The sequence below is a fragment of the Marmota monax genome, unplaced genomic scaffold, assembly GCF_021218885.2.
Source record: "Marmota monax isolate L192 unplaced genomic scaffold, Marmota_monax_Labrador192_F-V1.1 WCK01_AAM20220418_F8-fsc00091, whole genome shotgun sequence".
NCBI classification, from domain to species: Eukaryota; Metazoa; Chordata; class Mammalia; order Rodentia; family Sciuridae; genus Marmota; species Marmota monax.
The window spans coordinates 6453984-6473819 of NW_026692434.1; the positions used below are offsets into that span (position 1 = coordinate 6453984).

Below are 19836 nucleotides of genomic sequence, written 5' to 3' on the forward strand. Positions count from 1 at the left end.
TTGAATATATTTAAAGCCACTGAACCTGTTTCATTTATTTATTGGTAATTTATCCCATTCTTTTTTCTTAATTAAGACTTTTGAAGTAAATCAGAACAGTTCAAGAGTAAACATCAGCTTAGGAAAAGGCAAATTACACTTATATATTAACAGCTCTGAACTTCCTGGCAGTAATATAGTTCCCTCTATTTCAAGGGAACTGGGGAAAAATTTTTTCTAATTACTGAAATCTAAGAAATTTATCACATGAACTGTACCTTCCTTAGTAATTAAGTAGCTCCTGCCAGCTAGACGTGGTGGAACACACCTGAAATCGCAGTTACCCCGGGGGCAGAGGCAAGAGGATTTAAAGTTCCAGGACCACCAGGCAATTTAGCAAGACCCTGTTTCAAAAATAAAAGGGCCTTGGCGCAATGGCACATTCCTATAATCCCAGTGGCTCTAGCAGCTGAGGCAGGAGGATCACAAGTTCAAAAGGCCAGCCTCAGCAAAAGTGGGGTGCTAAGCAATTCAGTGAGATCCTGTCTGTCTCTAAATAAAATACAAGGGGCTGGAGATGTGGCTCAAGTGGTAGCGCGCTCGCCTGGCATGCTTGCGGCCCGGGTTCGATCCTCAGCATCACATATAAACAAAGATGTTGTGTCCACCGAAAACTGAAAAAAAAAAATAAATAAAATACAAAATAGTGCTGGGGATGTGGCTTAATGGTTCAGTGCCTCTGAGTTCAATTCCCAGTACTTAAAATAATAATAATAATAGAATGTATGGTTGGCAGACTCTTGAGCAATGATTCTCAATCCTGGTTGCACATCAGAATTCACAATCGTTTGCAAAAAAAAAGTAGATGGTCAAGCTTTATCCCAACAATTCTGATTCAACTGGCCTGGGAAGGACTTGGAATCTATGTTTAACAAGCTGTATAAATTATTCTGATGTCCAGCCAACTGTAAGAATCACTAGCTTACTTCCTTAAATATCCATTTATGCCAAAAAGTACTTTATGCCAAAAGCAAAAACTAAATTGCAATTAATTTAACAGTGTGTGCTGGCTCAACAACCTAGAATATAAATAATCTGTGTTATTGATTGATGTACTAGAGCTTCAGTTGTACAGAAAGTCAAATTCACATTGTTATAAAAATTCAAGTCTAAATCAGGCTTGAATGAAAAATAGGCTGGGGCTGGGGTTGTGGCTCAGTGGAGGAACTCTCACCTAACGTGTAATACTATTATCTGACATTTTTATTTAGTAATTCAAACACAAATTATATTTACAAATTTTCCTCTATTTTGATGTGTCCCAGCTGAGATAAAGGTGATGTCCCTGATAACATCATTTGCCTGGCCTGGTCTGAATCTTTTTATTGAAAAAGATAACATATTCATGACAGTCCTTGGAAAACTGTCATAGTACCTTAGAGAATAGATGCCCATGCTTGATGTCGTGGTGCCCACCTGTAATCCCAGCAGCTCCAGAGGCTGAGATAGAAGGATCACAAGTTCAAAGCCAGCCTCAGCAACAGCATTGTGCTAAGCAACTCAGTGAGACCCTGTCTCTAAATAAAATACAAAAAAGGGCTGGGGGTGTGTTCTGTGGTTAAGCATCCCTGGTAGACTGCCCTTCCCCCGCCACCAAAAAAAAAGAGAATAGATGACCACCCAACCCCATTCCATAGCAAGCATGAGAATTCAGAACTTTTTGTTTTTAATCTCTAGTACTTTTAAAATATGAAATATTTTAAACACAAAAAAAAGTATAAAGAAATATAATGAACATACACGAACAAATATTAACATTTGCTGAGCACAGTGGTGCACACCTGTAATCCCAGTGGTTCAGAGGTTAAGGCAGGAGGAATGCAGGTTTGAGGTCAGCCTCAACAATGTAGCAAGGCTTAAACAATTTAGTAAAAGCCTGTCTCAAAATACAAAATTAAAAAGGGGTTGAGGAGGGGCTAGGAATATAGCTCAGTTGGTACAGTGCTTGCCTCGGATGTACAATGCCCTGGGTTCAATTCCCAGCAACAAAAAAAAAAGGGGTGGGAAGGGGGTTTGGGGATGTGGCTTATGTGTTTAAGTACCCCTAGGTTAAATCCACAGTATTCCCCCAAATAATTTTTTTTAAGTTAACATTTTGTTCAATATGCTTTAAATGTTTTGTTTCACTTTAAGGGGTTAAATATAGAAGAAGTTGAAAAAAATAAATGGTGTGTTCTATAATCGATGGCATATTATAATTGGCAGTATTTGCAATTTGGAAAACACACTGCAATGAAATAGTTTGTGCGACTGGGTTGCAGTAATAATTGTTATTGTGGATCATAATCAAATGTTTGAAAAACACTAATCTGAATAGCATATACTCTCATGGGAAAAATCCAATACATTGGGATTTCTTTTACATCTAGGTATTCCTCAAACTAAGAATTTTTTTTAATATGTATTTTTTAGTTGTAGTTGGACACAGTATCTTTATTTTACTTTTATGTGGTGCTGAGGATCAAATTGTGGCTATTGTGGCTCAGGGCCTCGCAAGTGCTAGGCAAGTGCTCTACCGCCGAGCCCCAATCTCAGTCCCCAAGAATTTTTTATAACAATTTTTTTAAAACTTAAAAGTCTTGGGCTGGAGAGGTAATTCAGTGGTAGAGGACTTGCCTAGCATGCAGGAGGTCTGTGTTCATTCCCCAGCACTGAAAAAACAAATATTTTATTGCATCCACAGCTACATATGTTTATATTGGTGAAAATGCATTAGAAACTATAAACTCTGGAAAGGAAAACAGCAAGGGAAGAATTTAGAAGCCATGTGACCTAAGATTAAGAAACAGCTGTAGGAACTGAAAGTATTTAACACAGATCTAAGGATATCAGTTAGTGACACTGTGGAAAAGGAAATGAAGTCATTTGAAGAAAATAGCCTAGGTAAAATGATTGGAAGTGACCAGAAGACAAAATTACCTGTTAAGGGAAAAAATCCATTTATTGATGCAATGTTTTAGGAGAAGGTAACTCCTCATACTTAACCTCTCCATGCTTCAGTGTGACACCTGTACCATGGGTATACCTGCCCCCAACAAAGGTGATTGTGAGGACAAAATGAGATGTATGTACCCTTCAATGTATGATATAAACATCTAAGAAGAAATTTAAGAAAAAAGATTTCAGTGAATATATTCAAGATTGATTTGAATAGATTAAAACATTTTAGTTTTCTTCTAATCAGATTTTCTGATTCTGTTTGTAATGAGGCCAAAGAATGCCTCATGTATTCTGAGATGAGATGTGTTAAAAAAAAATAGTATAACTAGGCATGATGATGGATGCCTATAATCCCAGCCACCCAGGAGGCTAATGCAAGAGGATTGCAATTTCAAAGCCAGCCTCAGCAATTTAGCAAGGCCCTAAAGCAACTCAGCGAGACCCTGTCTCTGAATAAAATATTAAAAAGGGCTGGGGATGTGGCTCAGTTGTTAAGCATCCCTGGATTCAATCCCTGGTTACCCCTTCTCAAAAAAAAAAAAAAAAAAATTGTAAAAGTACAAACTGGGCATGGTGGTGCACACCATCAGCTCAGGAGGCTGAGATAGGAGGATCACAAGTTTGAGACCAGCCTGGGCAATTTAGCAAGGCCCTGCCTCAAAATAAAAAAAGATAAAAAGGGCTAGAGATGTAGCTCAGTGGTAAAACTCTTGCCAAGCATACACTTGGAGGCTTCAGAAGTAAAGCACCCCTCAGTTCAGTGCCCAATACTATATATATATATATATAATAGTACAGTGTTTTCACATTCTTCAGTACTGACTTCTCCAAGTCTCAGCTATTCCTGACAAATAACCTTCTCTGGCCAATCTAAATTATGTCCCTTTTACTCTTCTTCCTCAGAGTATCTTTTCCTTTATAGCATCATCACAAGTTCAAACCACCTACTTGTATTCATTGACTATCTCCCCTACCAACTAGAAACTCAGGGCAAGAACTGTGTAGACTTTATTCACAGCTCTATCCTCTGTGCCTAGAATGGTGTCTGGCAACATAGTAGGCACAGTACTTTCAAACAAAATATTGCTTCACTGTCCTATAGAACTTCAGTGTAACACTCATTTAGTTTTATTGTTTCTCTTCTTTAAACAATTAATCTCTAAGCGGGGCCTGCCCTGTGACACACACCTGAAATCCAAGCTACTCAGGAGGCTGAGACTGGAGGATGGTAGAACTCAAGATCAATCTGAGCAATTAAGCAAGACCTGTCAAAAAAGAAAGAGAAACAGAAAGGAGGGAGGGAGGGGGAAGGAAAAGGAAGGAAGAAAGAAAGGGAAGGAAAGAAAAGGGGAAAAAGAGGATGGGGGGCATGTAGTTCAGTGGTAGAGCACTTGCCTGGCATGTCAGAGGATTCAATTCCTAGTACCACACATACACATTAATCTCTTAACTACTAAATGGTTTAACCACTTTGGAAAAATAGTTGGGCAGTTTTTATAAAGATAAATAACATTTGCCATACAACCCAGCAATCCCATTTCTAGGAATTCATGCAAGTAAAATGAAAATGTATGTTACACATAAACCTATAGCAGCTTTATTCATAATTGTCCCAAACCGAAAGAAAACCAGATGTCCCTCAGCTGAAAACAGACACACAAACTGACATACATCCATTAAAAAGGAACAGATTTCTGATATATGCAAAATGGATAAATCTTAAGTGTATCCTACTAAATGAAAGAAGCCAGTCTCAAAGCCTATATTACTTAGATGTCCAGTTTTAGGACATCCCTGTAAAACAGTTACAAGGACAAAAAATATATCAGTGGTTACAAAGAGCTGATAATGGGGGGTTGACTACAAATGGATATAGGAATTTTGTAGTGGTGACATGATTTCTGTATTTTGTGGTTAACTGTATTCATTTGTCAGAATTTACAGAACTATATATTTTTATTATTTTATTAATTTATTTATTTTGGTACCAGGGATTGAACCCAAGGATGTTTAACCAGAGTCACATCCTTACCCCTTTTCATATTTTGAGACAGGGCCTCCCTGGAATGTTGAGGCTGCCTTTAAATTTAGGATCCTCCTGCCTTAGCCTTTCAAAGCACTGGGATTATAGGCATATATTGCCATGCCCAGTAGAACTACATATTTTTAAAGGATGAATTTTAGGCAAGTACAGTGGTGCATGCATGCCTGTAATATTACAGCTATTCAGGATACTGAGGCAAAAAGATGGCAAGTTCAAGGCCTTCTTGGGCAATTTAGCAAGCTCCTATCTCAAAAAGGCACAGGCCTGTAATCTCAGAGTCTCGGAACACTGATATAGGAGGATCGAGAATTCAAATTCAGCCTCTGCAAAAGTGAGGCGCTAAGACCCTGTCTCTAAATAAAATACAAAATAGGGCTGGGAATATGGCTTAGTGGTCAAGTGCTCCTAAATTCAATCCCTGGTTCCCTCCCCCAAATAAATAAATAAATTTTAAAAAAGAAAAAGGGGCTGGGGCTATAGCTCATGGTAGAGAGCTTACATGCAAAGCCTTGCATTCAACTTCCAGTATAAAAAAAGAAATTCAGTACATAGAACTATCTTAATTAAAACTGGGGAAAATTTGAATGTCTTGCTTATTCAAATTTTCTAGTATTCTTTTGCATACTTAGGGACAGAATTACTATAACATTAAAATTCTTTGTTGTCATATCTCCCATAGAGACCACAAACTGAACTCTAAACGCTTAACTATCCATGAAGTGATAAAAACAGTCCAAAGTAGACGTCAGTTTTCCTTCTATTCATTTCATCTTGCTTATAACTAGTGGTAAACACTGGGTTAAAGCACAACTGCTTTTTAGGAAACAACAAAATATATATTGTTTCTCTGAGATTCCCATTTGATAAGAAGTTAACAATTCAGTAGTTAGGTAGCAGTTTCCTAAAGTTAAATCATTTTCCACTTCTAAATTGGTACTCAGAGCAATATATTTGAGTTATACTTCAATTCTAGTTTGCAAGTCTCATGGAAATTCCCAGAGACTTGCAAATTATGGAAATGACTTTGATGCCACCTAAACAATGATAGGTAAAAGATCACATATGGTTTTGGAAGTAAAAAGGGAATAGAACAGAGTTATGAAAAAAACAGATAAAATATTTCAGGAAGAAATTATTTCTGAGAACATCTCAAACTGGCATGAGACTTTTAGAACGAAGGTGTTTTATTTTGGATGTGAGTTGTCCCCCAAACGTTCACGTGAGACAATGGAAGAAGGTTCAGAGGAGAAATTATTGTAAGAGTCTTAACCCAATCAGTGATTTAATCCCCTGATAGGGATTAACTGAGTGGTAACTGAAATGGTAGGGTGTGGCCTCAGGAGGTTGGAATGGGGGTGTGGCTTTAGGTATATATTTATATCTGATGAGTGGAGTCTCTGCTTTCTGATCATGATGTGAGCTGCTTTCCTCTGCCACTCTTCTGCCATGTTGTTCTGCCTCACCTGAAGCCCTGAGGAATGGAGCCAGCCTTCTGTGGACTTAGACCTCTGAAACTGTGAGCCCTCAAACTTTTCCTCCTCTATAAAAATAAAAAAGAAAACCCTTCAGGAAAATAAAAGGCTGGGTGAGGGGTGTTATTCCTCCCTCTTCTCTGATATGAGAGCATCCTCTCTACTACCCATCATAGAAACTCATGCTGTTCACTCCCATCAGGATACTGGTTATAACTGCAGAATGCAAGTTTAATTCTCAGAGGGATTTATTTCTGCAGCTTTCCATGATGACAAAGGAACTAATACTACCAATCTAAAGTATCAGGAAGGTCATCTTATGACACACAGGTTGTTGGTTATGACCCTTGTTCTGAAGAGTTCCCCATTTCAAGAATTATAACTCTGGCCAGAAGCTTGCTTTGGCATCACCTCAGTGCTCAGTTCAGCAGAAAAGGTTACTAATGTAAATAATTTTATTTTGAAACTGAGTCTCATTCAGGCTGGCCTTAAACTCCTGGGTTCAGTTGATCCTCCTGCATCAGTAGCTAGGACCATCAGCAAGTGCCACCACACCCAGCTAATAATTTTAATGAAACTAAAACCAAATTATCTGTAATATTCTCTAGGATTTTTACATACTGAAACCAGAATTAGGCAGATAGGCAAGAGTCAGATCCAGAGAATGGACAAATTGAAATATTAATTCCTTCAAAGGCCTTCCCTCACCCTTATCTAGATAACTTGCCCCTGCTCAAACCTGTTGCTAGGTCAACCTGTCCCAGGAATTGTTCCTCCCTATAAAGTTATTAATTAAATGTGTCCTGGGCTGCTCCATCCAGCCCTTCCCCCGTCCATCTGCTTCTCATCTTTTGGCCATCCCTCCAAGCATCTTCTGGGCCTAGTCACATATGTATGCAGGAAGGAGAGAGATAAGGGGAAGAGAGCAGGAGAACAAAGGAAGCCTAACACCTATAAAAAGGCAGAAGAGCCTCGCTTCTTGGGATACCAGGATACCAGCTATGGCCCCCTTCTCCCTCCTGGGAGAAGTCTATGTTACCCCTTTTTAAATCAACACTGCTTTATATGCTTGGCTCAGCATGCTTCTCTAATGTTATACTTTGAACATGTGAGGAGCAGAACTCATCACCAGTAACCAGCGGTATTGTACCATACAGAAAATCAGTGAAAAAAATCACAAACTCTTCACCATTTAAGCAGTCAATTGCTTTTGTTGGGTAAAATCAGTGCCCAGATAATGTGCAAAATTGATATTTTTTGTGCTTGTGAAAAAGTTTTTGCTTCTATAATCTCAATGCCACATCAAACTTAGCCTCCTATTTTGACAACTGATCATCTTCGAGACACTTTCCTACAACAAATGCTGTGGACAACTTACAATTTTTGTCATATAAAAGGAGAATTTAGGTATCATGTTTCTTTTTTTTTTTTTAGAGAGAATTTTAATATTTATTTTCTAGTTTTCAGCGGACACAACATCTTTGTTTGTATGTGGTGCTGAGGATCGAACCCGGGCCGCACGCATGCCAGGCGAGCGCGCTACCGCTTGAGCCACATCCCCAGCCCGAAATTTAGGTATCAAATACTCAAAAAACACCTAAGGTGACTTTAGCTGTGTTTGTGTCTGCGCGCGCGCGCACACACACACACACACACACACATGTGCTAGGGATTGAACCCAGGAGTAATTTAATACTGAGCTACATTCCTAGCAAAAAAAAAAAAAAATTGAGACAGGGAATTTTTTTTTTTAGTGGAGGGAGGGGGATCAGTAACCAGGGATTAAACCCAAGGGCACTTGATCCCCGAGCTACATCTGCAGCCCCTTTTTTAAATTTTTGAGACCGGGACTCTTAAGTTGCTTTAGGGCCTCACTAAATTGCTGAGGCTAGTTTTGAACTTGTAGTCCTCCTGCCTCAGCCTTCCAAGCCACTGGAATTATAGGCCTATGGCAAACTTGATTTTAGTAATGTTCTAGAGCTGTGGGGAACTTGAGTTTTTGAAGCTGCAAATAATCAGAATAAGGGACAAAACATTTTAGAATTACCACAGTGAAAGTAGTAATACTCCCTTAAAATCTTGTTTGAAACCTTAAGATCATGTTAACAAGTCAGGAACAGTGGTGCACACCTCTAATCCCAGCAACTAGGGAGGCTGAGGCAGGAGGATCATGAGTTCAAAGGCAGCCTCAGCAGTTTAGCAAGGCACTTAGCATCTCTAAATTAAAAAGGGCTGGGGATGTACCCCTGGGTTCAATTGCCAGTACCAAATTATAATTTATTTATTTATATATATATATATATATATATATATATATATATACACACACACACACATACATATTTATATATATATGTTATATATTTGTTTATGTTTTATATATTATATATAAAACAAAGGAAAAAAAACATTAAAAACCTCCTTCAGCACTACCAAACCCAGCCCCCTTCAGTGCTTTAAATTCTGACATAAGCGGTCAATGTTCTTTGCAGAAAGACTGGGACAAATTGTGTCCCGCAGAACAAGCAGAGTTCTTTGGTCGTAATTGAGACCTGATGCACATATTTATAAGGCAAAACCCAAGTAATTTTGGATCTCCTACTATAGCAGAATGATCAAGTTCAAGCCTGGGCAACTTTCCTGAAACTGTCTCAAACTTTTTTTTTTTTTTTGGTGCTGGGAATTGAATCAAACTTAAGGGTTGGTAGGGCATGTAAGAAAAAGTGGTAAAGCACACGTAGAGCCATAGTACTGCCAAAAAAAATTACATAAACAAAGGAGGTGTGCCTTAATGGCAATCATGTTAACTCCCAAACCAAAACATCCTCACATTTCATATTCTAAAATCATACCAAATTCTCTGGGGGCAAATTTCAGCTTTATTTTTATGTAGAAAAAGTATGCTACTTTATCAACTGCCAGTAGATGGTGCTCAAACCAAGTAATTATCTTACACATTCACATAGAGGGTTTCAGAGGAAGTGAACCTCAGTATACAACTGGCTAAACCAAAGCTGACTGGTTTACTCCTCTCTCCTTCCTGTCTCTACGGTGGCAGATTTTCCAGGTGGCTAAGTCTTGGGGAGTGGAAGTCCTCACTTGATGAATCTCATTTTATTGGTTGTCATTTATTGGTCAAACATCTATAAACCAGCAAATCAAACCCTATGAAACTGAAGACAACTTTGAGTGCTCAAAGCCTATCTCACTGTACCAAGTTGACATTTTTCTCACCTTCTAACTCAGGTTTATTCCATTTCTACCAGACTAGTAGGATGTTTATGGTCCTGGCACCTCAACAGGGTAATAACCCTTTGAACTGACCTAAGACAGTTTACCAGACACAAGTGTTTTGAATCAGAATTTAAAACCCACCGGCCATACATAGATGAGCCTTATAAAATTTACATCTTATGTAATCTTGTCCATCTTTCCAGGCTGGAACCAAAACTTTGTAGGACATGGTGGCTGTTTTTCAATAACTAGCTACTTACGAGGCTTAAGAATGATCACCAACTTGTCTTCAATAGGGGTAGGGATATTTAGCCCAAAGGCCACCCAACATGTGCAGTAGCTTGGGGTTTACAACCCCAATTCATAATTTTGCAGTGCTGATATTACTTAGGGCCTCATATATGCCAAGCTCATGTTCTACAATTCAGTATCCCGAGCCCAAGAATCTTTTAGGAGATACTCTTCCATATTCAGGATTACTGTTAAAAACTACATGTACTGTTAAAAAATTCTATGTACAGGTTTACAGTTAAAAGTTCATGGCAAGTGTTTCAAATATTCAAATGCTCACATTTACCAACAGATCAAAACTAGAAATTTAAATGGATCAACAGTGACAGCTGAAGAGGCTTTTTTCCTACCTACCCATTTGCACTGCCAGTATTACCAATTACCCTGTCCAAGCCCGTATCACCTTATTGTATCACCTTATTGAAGGAAGCTCACCCTACTCAGATTTATAACTGTGCCTCTTCAAACTGTGGGTTAGTCTTTGGCCTGTTAATGTTACCCAACCTTGCTCCTTAGATAAAATTTCCTATTGAAAATCCAGTTCTTCGTACTATTTAATAATCCTCACTTAACTACTCCAATGCTTACAAATGTAAAGCACATTTCAATAGAAAACTTAAAAAGATTTATCGATATATTATTCAGTATTAATGGAGCTACACAAAATTTCAGAAGTAACAGCCTTTAATATTACAGGATTTGGTCCTCTAAAGTAAATTACAAAGTTATTTTTCTACCCTAACCAAGTGTTGTAATCAATACACCCCTCCCAGATATTCACTAGGTACTAGAAGATCCCTCCCAGTTTCCCTTCTTAGCTAAATTCCCAACCAGAAAACTTAATCATACTTATAAAGTTAACAGATTCTCAACACCACAAATAGGTTGAGGAACTCTTGCCTAACATTTGTATAAGTTCATGTTGACCAAAGAAGACACAGGTTTCTCATTAAACTTTGTTTTAATGGGTCTCAAAATTCTGTGACAGATTTTTGGTCAAGTTGTTTCCATTAAAAAGTACTGATTTTAAAAACTAATAACTTAAAACTGCCACACACAAAAAAACAAAATGGTCCACAAAACATTTTCCTTTCCTTCTGAAGGTTTTACGATGCATTGTTATCATTAACCAGTCTTTTACTATTAAACTTAAATGGCCAATTGAGACAAACAGTTCTGAGACCGTTCTTCCACCACTGATTAAGACTGGGGTGGCAGGTATTAGGGGTAATATTCATTTAGCCTTCTGAGCTTTCTGGGCAGACTTGGTGACCTTGCCAGCTCCAGCAGCCTTCTTGTCCACTGCTTTGATGACACCCACAGCAACTGTCTGCCTCATATCACGAACAGCGAAACGACCTATAAAAGAAATTTGGTATTACCCATGAAAAAACACAAAGGAGCAATTTGTGTTTTCTATTGCAATTTTTCTAATTGTTCTTAGGTCTTTCTTACCCAGAGGAGGATAGTCAGAGAAGCTCTCAACACACATGGGCTTTCCTGGAACCATGTCAACGATGGCAGCATCACCAGATTTCAAGAATTTAGGGCCATCTTCCAGCTTCTTACCAGACCGGCGATCAATCTTTTCTTTCAGCTCGGCAAACTTGCAAGCAATGTGAGCTGTGTGACAATCCAGTACAGGAGCATAGCCAGCACTGATTTGGCCTGGATGGTTCAGGATAATCACCTTGGGGGGAAGATAATGTAATTTAATGCATCTCAAAAGACTTCAGGCTCTAATCAGGATAGAAATGCCACATTTTTATCTTTGTTACCTGAGCAGTGAAACCAGCTGCTTCCATTGGTGGGTCATTTTTGCTGTCACCAGCAACATTGCCACGGCGAACATCTTTGACAGACACGTTCTTGACATTGAAGCCCACGTTGTCTCCAGGAAGAGCTTCACTCAGAGCTTCATGGTGCATTTCAACAGACTTCACTTCAGTTGTGACATTGACTGGAGCAAAGGTGACCACCATGCCAGGCTTGAGAACTCCAGTCTCCACTCGGCCCACAGGGACAGTACCAATACCTAAAGTTATAGCATAGTATCAAATACATTCTGCCTGAAAAGGCAAAGGTATTGTGCCTACCAGAAACTATTAACATCCAACTTACCACCAATTTTGTAGACATCCTGGAGGGGCAGACGCAAAGGCTTGTCAGTTGGACGAGTTGGTGGCAGGATGCAGTCTAAAGCTTCAAGCAATGTGGTTCCACTGGCACTGCCATCTTTACGGGTGACTTTCCACCCCTTGAACCAAGGCATCTAAAACACAAAATTGCCAATTAATGTTACTATCAACTTGCCACTAAGTTTTCTTTTAAAAAAATGTCTTGGAAAAAAATCACTTACATTAGCACTTGGCTCCAACATGTTGTCACCATTCCAACCAGAAATTGGCACAAATGCTACTGTGTCAGGGTTGTAGCCAATTTTCTTAATGTAGGTGCTGACTTCCTTGACAATTTCCTCATATCTCTTCTGACTGTAGGGTGGCTCAGTGGAATCCATTTTGTTAACACCAACGATTAGTTGTTTCACACCCAGTGTGTAGGCCAGAAGGGCATGCTCACGGGTCTGCCCATTCTTGGAGATACCAGCTTCAAATTCACCGACACCAGCAGCAACAATCAGGACAGCACAGTCAGCCTTTGGAAAATAAAACACGTTAACAAAAAATTTGTCCTCACACAATCTAAGACCCCAGGTTCTAGTTTAGTCATTTAGTTGTTTCATCCCACATACCTGAGATGTCCCTGTAATCATGTTTTTGATAAAGTCTCTGTGTCCTGGGGCATCAATGATAGTCACATAATACTTGCTGGTCTCAAATTTCCACAGGGAGATGTCAATGGTGATACCACGCTCACGTTCAGCTTTCAGTTTATCCAGGACCCAGGCATACTTGAAGGAGCCCTTTCCCATCTGTAATGATTTAGAAGAGTTACTTAGGAAAACCAACTAAATTGAAATTCCATGCCCCCACTATTTTGCACAAATGGTTCCGTTTTACAATCTATAGCCTTTGTTGACTCTACACTGTCAGAACAGAGCTAAGCAATTAAGAACTTTAACCAAAAAAGAAAATTTTACTCCACTTCTACATCACTTCTAACCGTATTTTAACATTTTCCCTTATCGCTATTGTACTTGCCTCAGCAGCTTCCTTCTCAAATTTTTCAATGGTTCTTTTGTCGATCCCACCACATTTGTAGATCAGATGGCCAGTAGTGGTAGACTTGCCCGAATCTACGTGTCCAATGACGACGATGTTGATGTGAGTCTTTTCCTTTCCCATTTTGGCTTTGATTTAGCGGTGGTTTTCACGACACCTAAAATGATATTTAAGGATTAAAAACAGCACCTTTGAACTAGTGTCCGAGAAGGTGAGGGTAACCCTTGGTCCAAACTCAAAAGGGCAAATTCCAGGGAGAATTACATCCAGTGCCAGGATGGCCTAACTCTTCAGTCTCCACCCACTAAGTGTGAGGAAACTCCATCGCGTAGAAGTCCCCTCCCCCAGCCGAAAGAAGCTGAGTTCCAAAGGCTGGGAGACAAAATAGAGGTGCCTGGACGGCGCCCGGTATGCCGTGGGGTCACAGGAAGCAGCGGCCGAGGAGGGAAAGGCCCTTTTCCTTTGTGTGGGTGACTCACCCGCCCGCTCTCCCGGGCCGCCGCGTCCTCCATTTTGAGCTCCCTGCAACAGGGCCGGAGCGGCCATCTTTCCGCGCACGCAACTGGTGCCGAGCGGGCCGGCCTCGCCGCCCAGGGTGGGGCGACATGAGCCAGAGGCCGGGCACCCGGCCCGACCGGCCCGTTCCTCCGAGCCCGACTGCCGCCTCGCAGGGCCCCGCCTCGCCTCCCCGAGGCCGGGCTGGACATGTGCGCCCGACGGTCGGGCCCCGCCGCCGCCCCACAACCAAGAACCGGACGACGAGCCCGTGGAGACTCGGACCCACACAGGACCGGCAGGACCGTCTCGGCAGACAAAAGGGCCCCAACGACTCACGTGGAAACTTAAGCCCTAAAACTGGGCAGCTGGCGGACGCTAAGGTGCGACCGCATTCGCACGCGGCGGCCCGGGCGCCCCAGCCAGGCCTCAACCCAAGCACGAGGCGAAGGGATTCTTGAAAAAAATCTCAAGACCTCGAACTCTCCCAACCCCCAAATAACCCGAAATTCGGGGTAAGAACCTCGTAAAGTGGCCCAGTAGCTTGGCGGTAAAGAAAGCACGCGAGGGCCTCAGCCCACTCAAGGCGGCCAGGCCCGCGGAAGCCACACCCGGAGCTCACCTGTGTTCTGGCGGCAAACCCGTTGCGAAAAAGAACGTTCAGGGCAACTACGGCACTTATATACCGTTCTCCCCCACCCTCGAGGAAAAGGGCGGAGTCAGCACACGACACCACTTTCCCAGCTTACCCCGCGCCACCTCCACTAGGCACCGGTTCAATTGCCATCCCCTCCCCCCACCACTTCTCGGGGACTGTGGGCGAGGTGCACTCAGCCCACTCACCGCACACAGCTCCCCGCGCATGCTCCTCTAGATCCCGCTGATGCTGAGAGCCAGAGGCTGGGGGCGGGGACGAGGCGATCCGTCTCTCATCTAGGTTAATGGGAGTTTAACGACGGTCCCTGGGATTCCCTTAGGCAGAGGCAAGTCCCCCTTTTGTATGAATTACTCTCCGCTTCAGCCGGCGGGTGGGGCAGAGAGGAGGCTGTCAGGAGGGGATGTCCAGAATCTTCCCTGTACCATTCCTGGCTTAACCTCAAAGGTCATATGGAGATTGGGCTATCCCTTCACCTTGCAATCCACCCAGCGTACTCAGCCTCGCCTTCTAGCTCGCCTGGGACAAGCCCCTAGAGCCGCTTCCCCCGCGGGTCGCTCCGGGGTCCGGGACTGGCTCCTCCTCCGCCCCCGCCTTCCGTGCTCCTGCTCCCTGGAGACGAGTACGAGGTCCCTGGACCCGAGGGACTTGGGGCAGAGGGCCAGGGTTGGGGGCTGCATTCACGGCTCAGGAATCCTGGAGGGCTTTCAGCTCGGTGGCCCTGAACGCAACCAGTCTGCTCCCTAACTGGCTTCTTGGTTTGTTCCATTCAGAACCAGCTGTTTTTATCGAAGCCTGGAATGTACTTCACCTCCTGGGGCACTCCTGATGTCCACTATTTCAGTTTAGCATAGACTTTTAATCCTACAGTTAGCTTTACTTGTAAATCTAGTCTTGTTGCAATAAGAAGATCCTAAAAGAGAGAGAGTGTGCGTGTGTGTGTCTGTCTACTCCCGTGGTACATTTTTTAAAGTGTACAGTCATTTGATTGCAAACATGAGAAACTTTAAAGAATCTTTTAAATTGAAATTTCCACATGATCTCACGTACAGACTAAGATCTACAGCATCAGCAAATTTATCCACCCAGTATTCTGTTCTTAACACTTGCTGTGAAACCACTGCTTTTCAAAACTGACCTAGCCTATTAATGCCTTTATTTTCTACTTTTCTATCCTATTGATTGTATCTGCATTTTAGCATTAAATATAGTGTGAGATTGGATGAGATTTGGCCCTTGGGAATGTGTGTGTGTGTATGTGTGTGCACGACCACATATGTGTTATTTTGGTCATTGTTTTTCTGTTTAAGACCTGCCCAAGCAGGCCGCCAACTCCTGGGCTCAAGCGATCCTTGTTTCACAGCTTCTCTAGTAGCTGGGACTAAACGTGGGCATCAGCTGTTCAGCTTTGGCATTTGCGAATGGCAAGCCCTAGGAAATATTTCTTTAAGAAAAGAAACACTTTTTGCTGCTGTTTTGTTTTCTGATGCTGGGGATTGAAAAAAGCATTTGTCTATTTGTTTTGAGGGTGGTGCTGAGGATTGAACCCAGGGCCTCCCTCACATATGCTAGGCAAGCATTCTACCGCTGAGCTAAAACAAAAAAAAAATTTTTTTTTTCTTTGTACTGGGAATTAAACCCAGAGGCATTTTACTGATGAGCTCCAACACCGGTAAGTACTTTATTTTTCAAGATGATATCTCTCTAAATTGTTGAGGCTGGCCTCCAATTTGCCATATTCCTTCTCAAGCCTCCCTTCCAAGTCACTGGGATTACAAGGATATGCCAATATGCCAGTCTAAAAAACGTTTATTAACTACTAGATATTTACATCTCTCAAGTTAAAAGTCACTCCTCAGCTTCTTAAACCAACCTATTAATGAGTATTTGAAAAATTACTACACATCTAGTTCTAAATGAAGCACTGTGGAGTATGCACAATCCAGCTACTCAGGAGGCTGAGACTGGAAGATGGCAAATTCAAGCCCAGCTTGGAGAATTTAGCAAGACCATCTCAAATGAAGAAAAAGTGGGGGAGGGGGACTGGTTGTAGCTCTTTGGTAGACAGCTTGCCTAACATGCACAGGCCTTGGGTTCAGTCCCTAGTACCACAAAAATAAATAAATAAACAAACAAACAAATAAATAAAACAACTGGGAAGCAATTAAAGGCAAACTTAGATAACAATTGTTTGTCTTTTACTTCATTGTAAAACATAGTTCTAAGGACTGGGGTTATAGCTCAGTTGGTGGAGTGTTTGCCTGGCATGTGTGAGGCCCTGGTTCAATTCTTAGCACCACATATAAATAAATAAATAAAATAAAGGCCCTTTGACAACTAAAAAAAAAAAAAATACATAGACTTTTTAAAAAAAAGTTCTAGCTTTTTAGTTACTTGTCACAATCCAACACTTTTATTTTTAAGTGGAAAAAAAGTCTTCTGGATTAGCTTTCCTAAATCTTGTTTTACTACTCCTTATAGATATAACTTTCTAAAAAAAAAAGATTATTCCCTCATTAAGAGTTTTCTAGTTGTCTCATTTTCAGCTTTGATAATTTTAATCAAAGAATCTAGACCAACCAAAATTTTCCTAGAAATATAAATAATGAAATCTCTGTCCACAAAAGCCTTTTCTATAATGTTTTTATTACTAGCATCTCCTTTCACAAATTCTTTTGTCTCATCAAATTTTCCTAGCACTGTTAGCCAGTGATATACATGTGAAAAAAAAAAATTATCTTGATATCCTATCCCTGTTTGTAACCAACAAGGTAAGAAGTGCTAATGAAAATCAATCACATACAATAGAGCAATGCAAATACCTTGCTTTCTTATTTATTAAAAACATTCATTAATACTGATGATGGTGGGCCACACCTGTAATCCTAGTGGCTCCAGAGGCTGAGACAGGAGGATTGCAAGTTTAAAGCCAGCCTCAGCAACTTAGTGAGGCCCTACGCAATTTAGTGAGACTCTGTCCTTAAATCAAAAATAAAAAGTGTTTGGAGATGTGGCTCAGTAGTGAAACACCCCTGGGGTTAATCCCTAGTACCAAAAGAAATAAACTCATTAGAAAAAGAAATATTCATTAATGATTTTTCTCCTTGGCATTAGACTTTCACAGTCACATATTAATAGATCACACTAATGTTAACTATACTGTTATTTCAGATTAAGATTAGGGTACTACACTAGATTTATTATTTTTCATTACTACTTTACAATGTATACCTCACATGGTTTTGGTTTATATGTTGTTAGAGATAATACTAAGGCACATATTTTAGCAGGAATGGTGAAATTTATTTTATTTTATTTATTTATTTACTGAACCAAGAATTGAACCCAGGGACACTTAACAATTGAGCCACATCCTCAATACTTTTTTAGGTGGACACAATATCTTTATTTTACATTTATGTGGTGCTGAGGATTGAACCCAGTGCCTCATGCATGCTAGGCAAGCACTCTACCACTGAGCCATGACCCAGCCTGAGTACTTTTTATTTTTGATTTTTGAGACAGGGTCTCATTGAGTAGCTTGGGGCCTGACCAAGTTGCTGAGACTGGCTTTCCACTTATAATCCTCCTGTCTCAGCCTCCCAAGCTGCTGGGATTATAGGCATGCACCACTGTGCCTGGCATAGGAATGGTAAATTTTTGAAAATGTAAAGAAATGGTTATTTAGTAACATGAGGGAAGGAAGCCAAGATTAAAGAAATACTGGAAGTTGAATATTTGACAGTTGGACACAGGACCCAGAAAAACCACTAACATCTAAGAAAGAAATGAGAAGTCAAAAGATATTGGAAAAAGAGAAAAGATGATAATTTCAATTTAGAAAAAAGTGGGAAAAGTGATCTCTGAACTATGCACAATTCATTGCAAATGTACTATTATATAATCCTAAAATTATAATAACTGCAGATGTGGGCTTTCACCTGAATTATTCTGTTTGAAAATATGGATCTACTATAGTTTAAACTGATATGTATATTCAGTGCTTTTTGTAATATTTTTTGTGGGAAGGGGTAACTGGGGATTTAACCCGGGGCAATTTACCACTGAGCTACATCCCCCAGCCCTTTTTATTTTTTATTTTGAAACCGAGTCTAACTTAGTTGCTTAGGGCCTGGCTAAATTGCTGAGGCATTTTGATCCTCCTGCCTCAGCCTCCCTAGTAGCTGGGATTACAGGGGCATGTTGGAATTCTTTAAGAGATGACTGCCAACAGTTTTCACAGTTTATACAAACTACAGCTCCTGATCTGGGGATGTAGCTTGTCTACTGGAATATTTGCCTGGCATGCCTTAACATGCCTAGCATGTGTGAGGCCCTGGGTCAATCCCCAGTACTGCAAAAACAAAGAAAAATAAAAGAACTAAAGCTCTGGATTCAAATGCAACCCAAAGTTTTTCCTACTACCTCAACCTTACTACTTTGGATGGTGAAAATAACCCAACAGGGTTAAGGATATAACTCAGTTGGTGGAGTGCTTGCCTCACATGCACAAGGCCTTGGGTTCAACCCGCAACACCACATAAACACCAAAAAAAAAAAAAAAAAAAAAGAAGAAGAAGAAGAAATAACCCAACATTCTAAATATAATTAACAAAACCTTCCAAAAGTGTTCCTTAAACATAGATAAGGAAGTCAGATTTTCATTATTACGTACAGATTGAGAAAGGAAAAATTTTTAAAATGACGCCAAAATTCTCAAAATGTAGGTAAATTTTCCCAAGCCCCTTAACTACATACAAAAGTATAGACTTTATAAATACCTTATAATTTTTTTTAAATGTCCCCTAAAGAACAATAAAATTACAAGAGTCCTTGATTATGTATAAGTAACCTATTGCGCACCACCCCTGGGGGTTCTTATTGTTGGACGTTATGGCCAGGACTTTCCCTGGGGAAAGGAAGATCTCGATTCATATTATGCCTTAGAGCCTAACATTGACCCAACGAGGTCAAATTATCTTGCATTTGTTCTTAGGGGCGAGCTCACACTGCTGCCCTCGATCGAGACCTGGGGGGATTGAGCAGGATCGGAAGGCGGGTCCGTAGGACAGCGCCCTGTGGCTCCGGGGACGCAGCGGGGCTGGCGGTCCTTCTGGGCGCCAGCTACCGGGGAGGCGCAGCCAGCCTAGTCGCGCGCAAACACCTGTGAGCCTGGCGGGTTCCACCGAGGGCGATTGGTTCTGCCGGCTCAGATCGCCAAAGAGGAAGACCGCCCCTTGACACGCCCCCACCTTGAGGTCACTTGACTCCGTCCCAAAACTGCGGAAGAAAGGGCCCTGGAGGAGGCCGTAGACTTCCCATAAGGGCCTGGCCTCTAAAAGACTGAAGCAAATATTGTACTTTTTTTCAGTCCCCAAACCCTCTGTCTTTATTATAACCGGAACAATTTTACAGCGATACAGTATGTTTTTTACTAATTTAAAGGTTAAAACAGTAACAGTAACATTGTTGAGACTCACGAAT

At 40.9% G+C, this 19836-nt stretch overlaps 1 protein-coding gene across 1 annotated transcript; it reads right to left on the reverse strand.

Moving 5' to 3' along the window:
* Positions 1–10686: 10686 nt before the first annotated feature.
* Positions 10687–14472, reverse strand: Eef1a1 (eukaryotic translation elongation factor 1 alpha 1). The gene is made up of 8 exons (XM_046443020.2): positions 14320–14472; positions 13182–13359; positions 12773–12952; positions 12380–12676; positions 12142–12292; positions 11799–12055; positions 11476–11710; positions 10687–11379 (listed from the first exon to the last, which is right to left on the reverse strand). Exons 2-8 carry the CDS (start codon positions 13323–13325, stop codon positions 11255–11257), a joined length of 1389 nt encoding a protein of 462 aa, XP_046298976.1. The 5' UTR covers positions 13326–13359; positions 14320–14472; the 3' UTR covers positions 10687–11254.
* Between the last annotated feature and the right edge of the window lie 5364 nt (positions 14473–19836).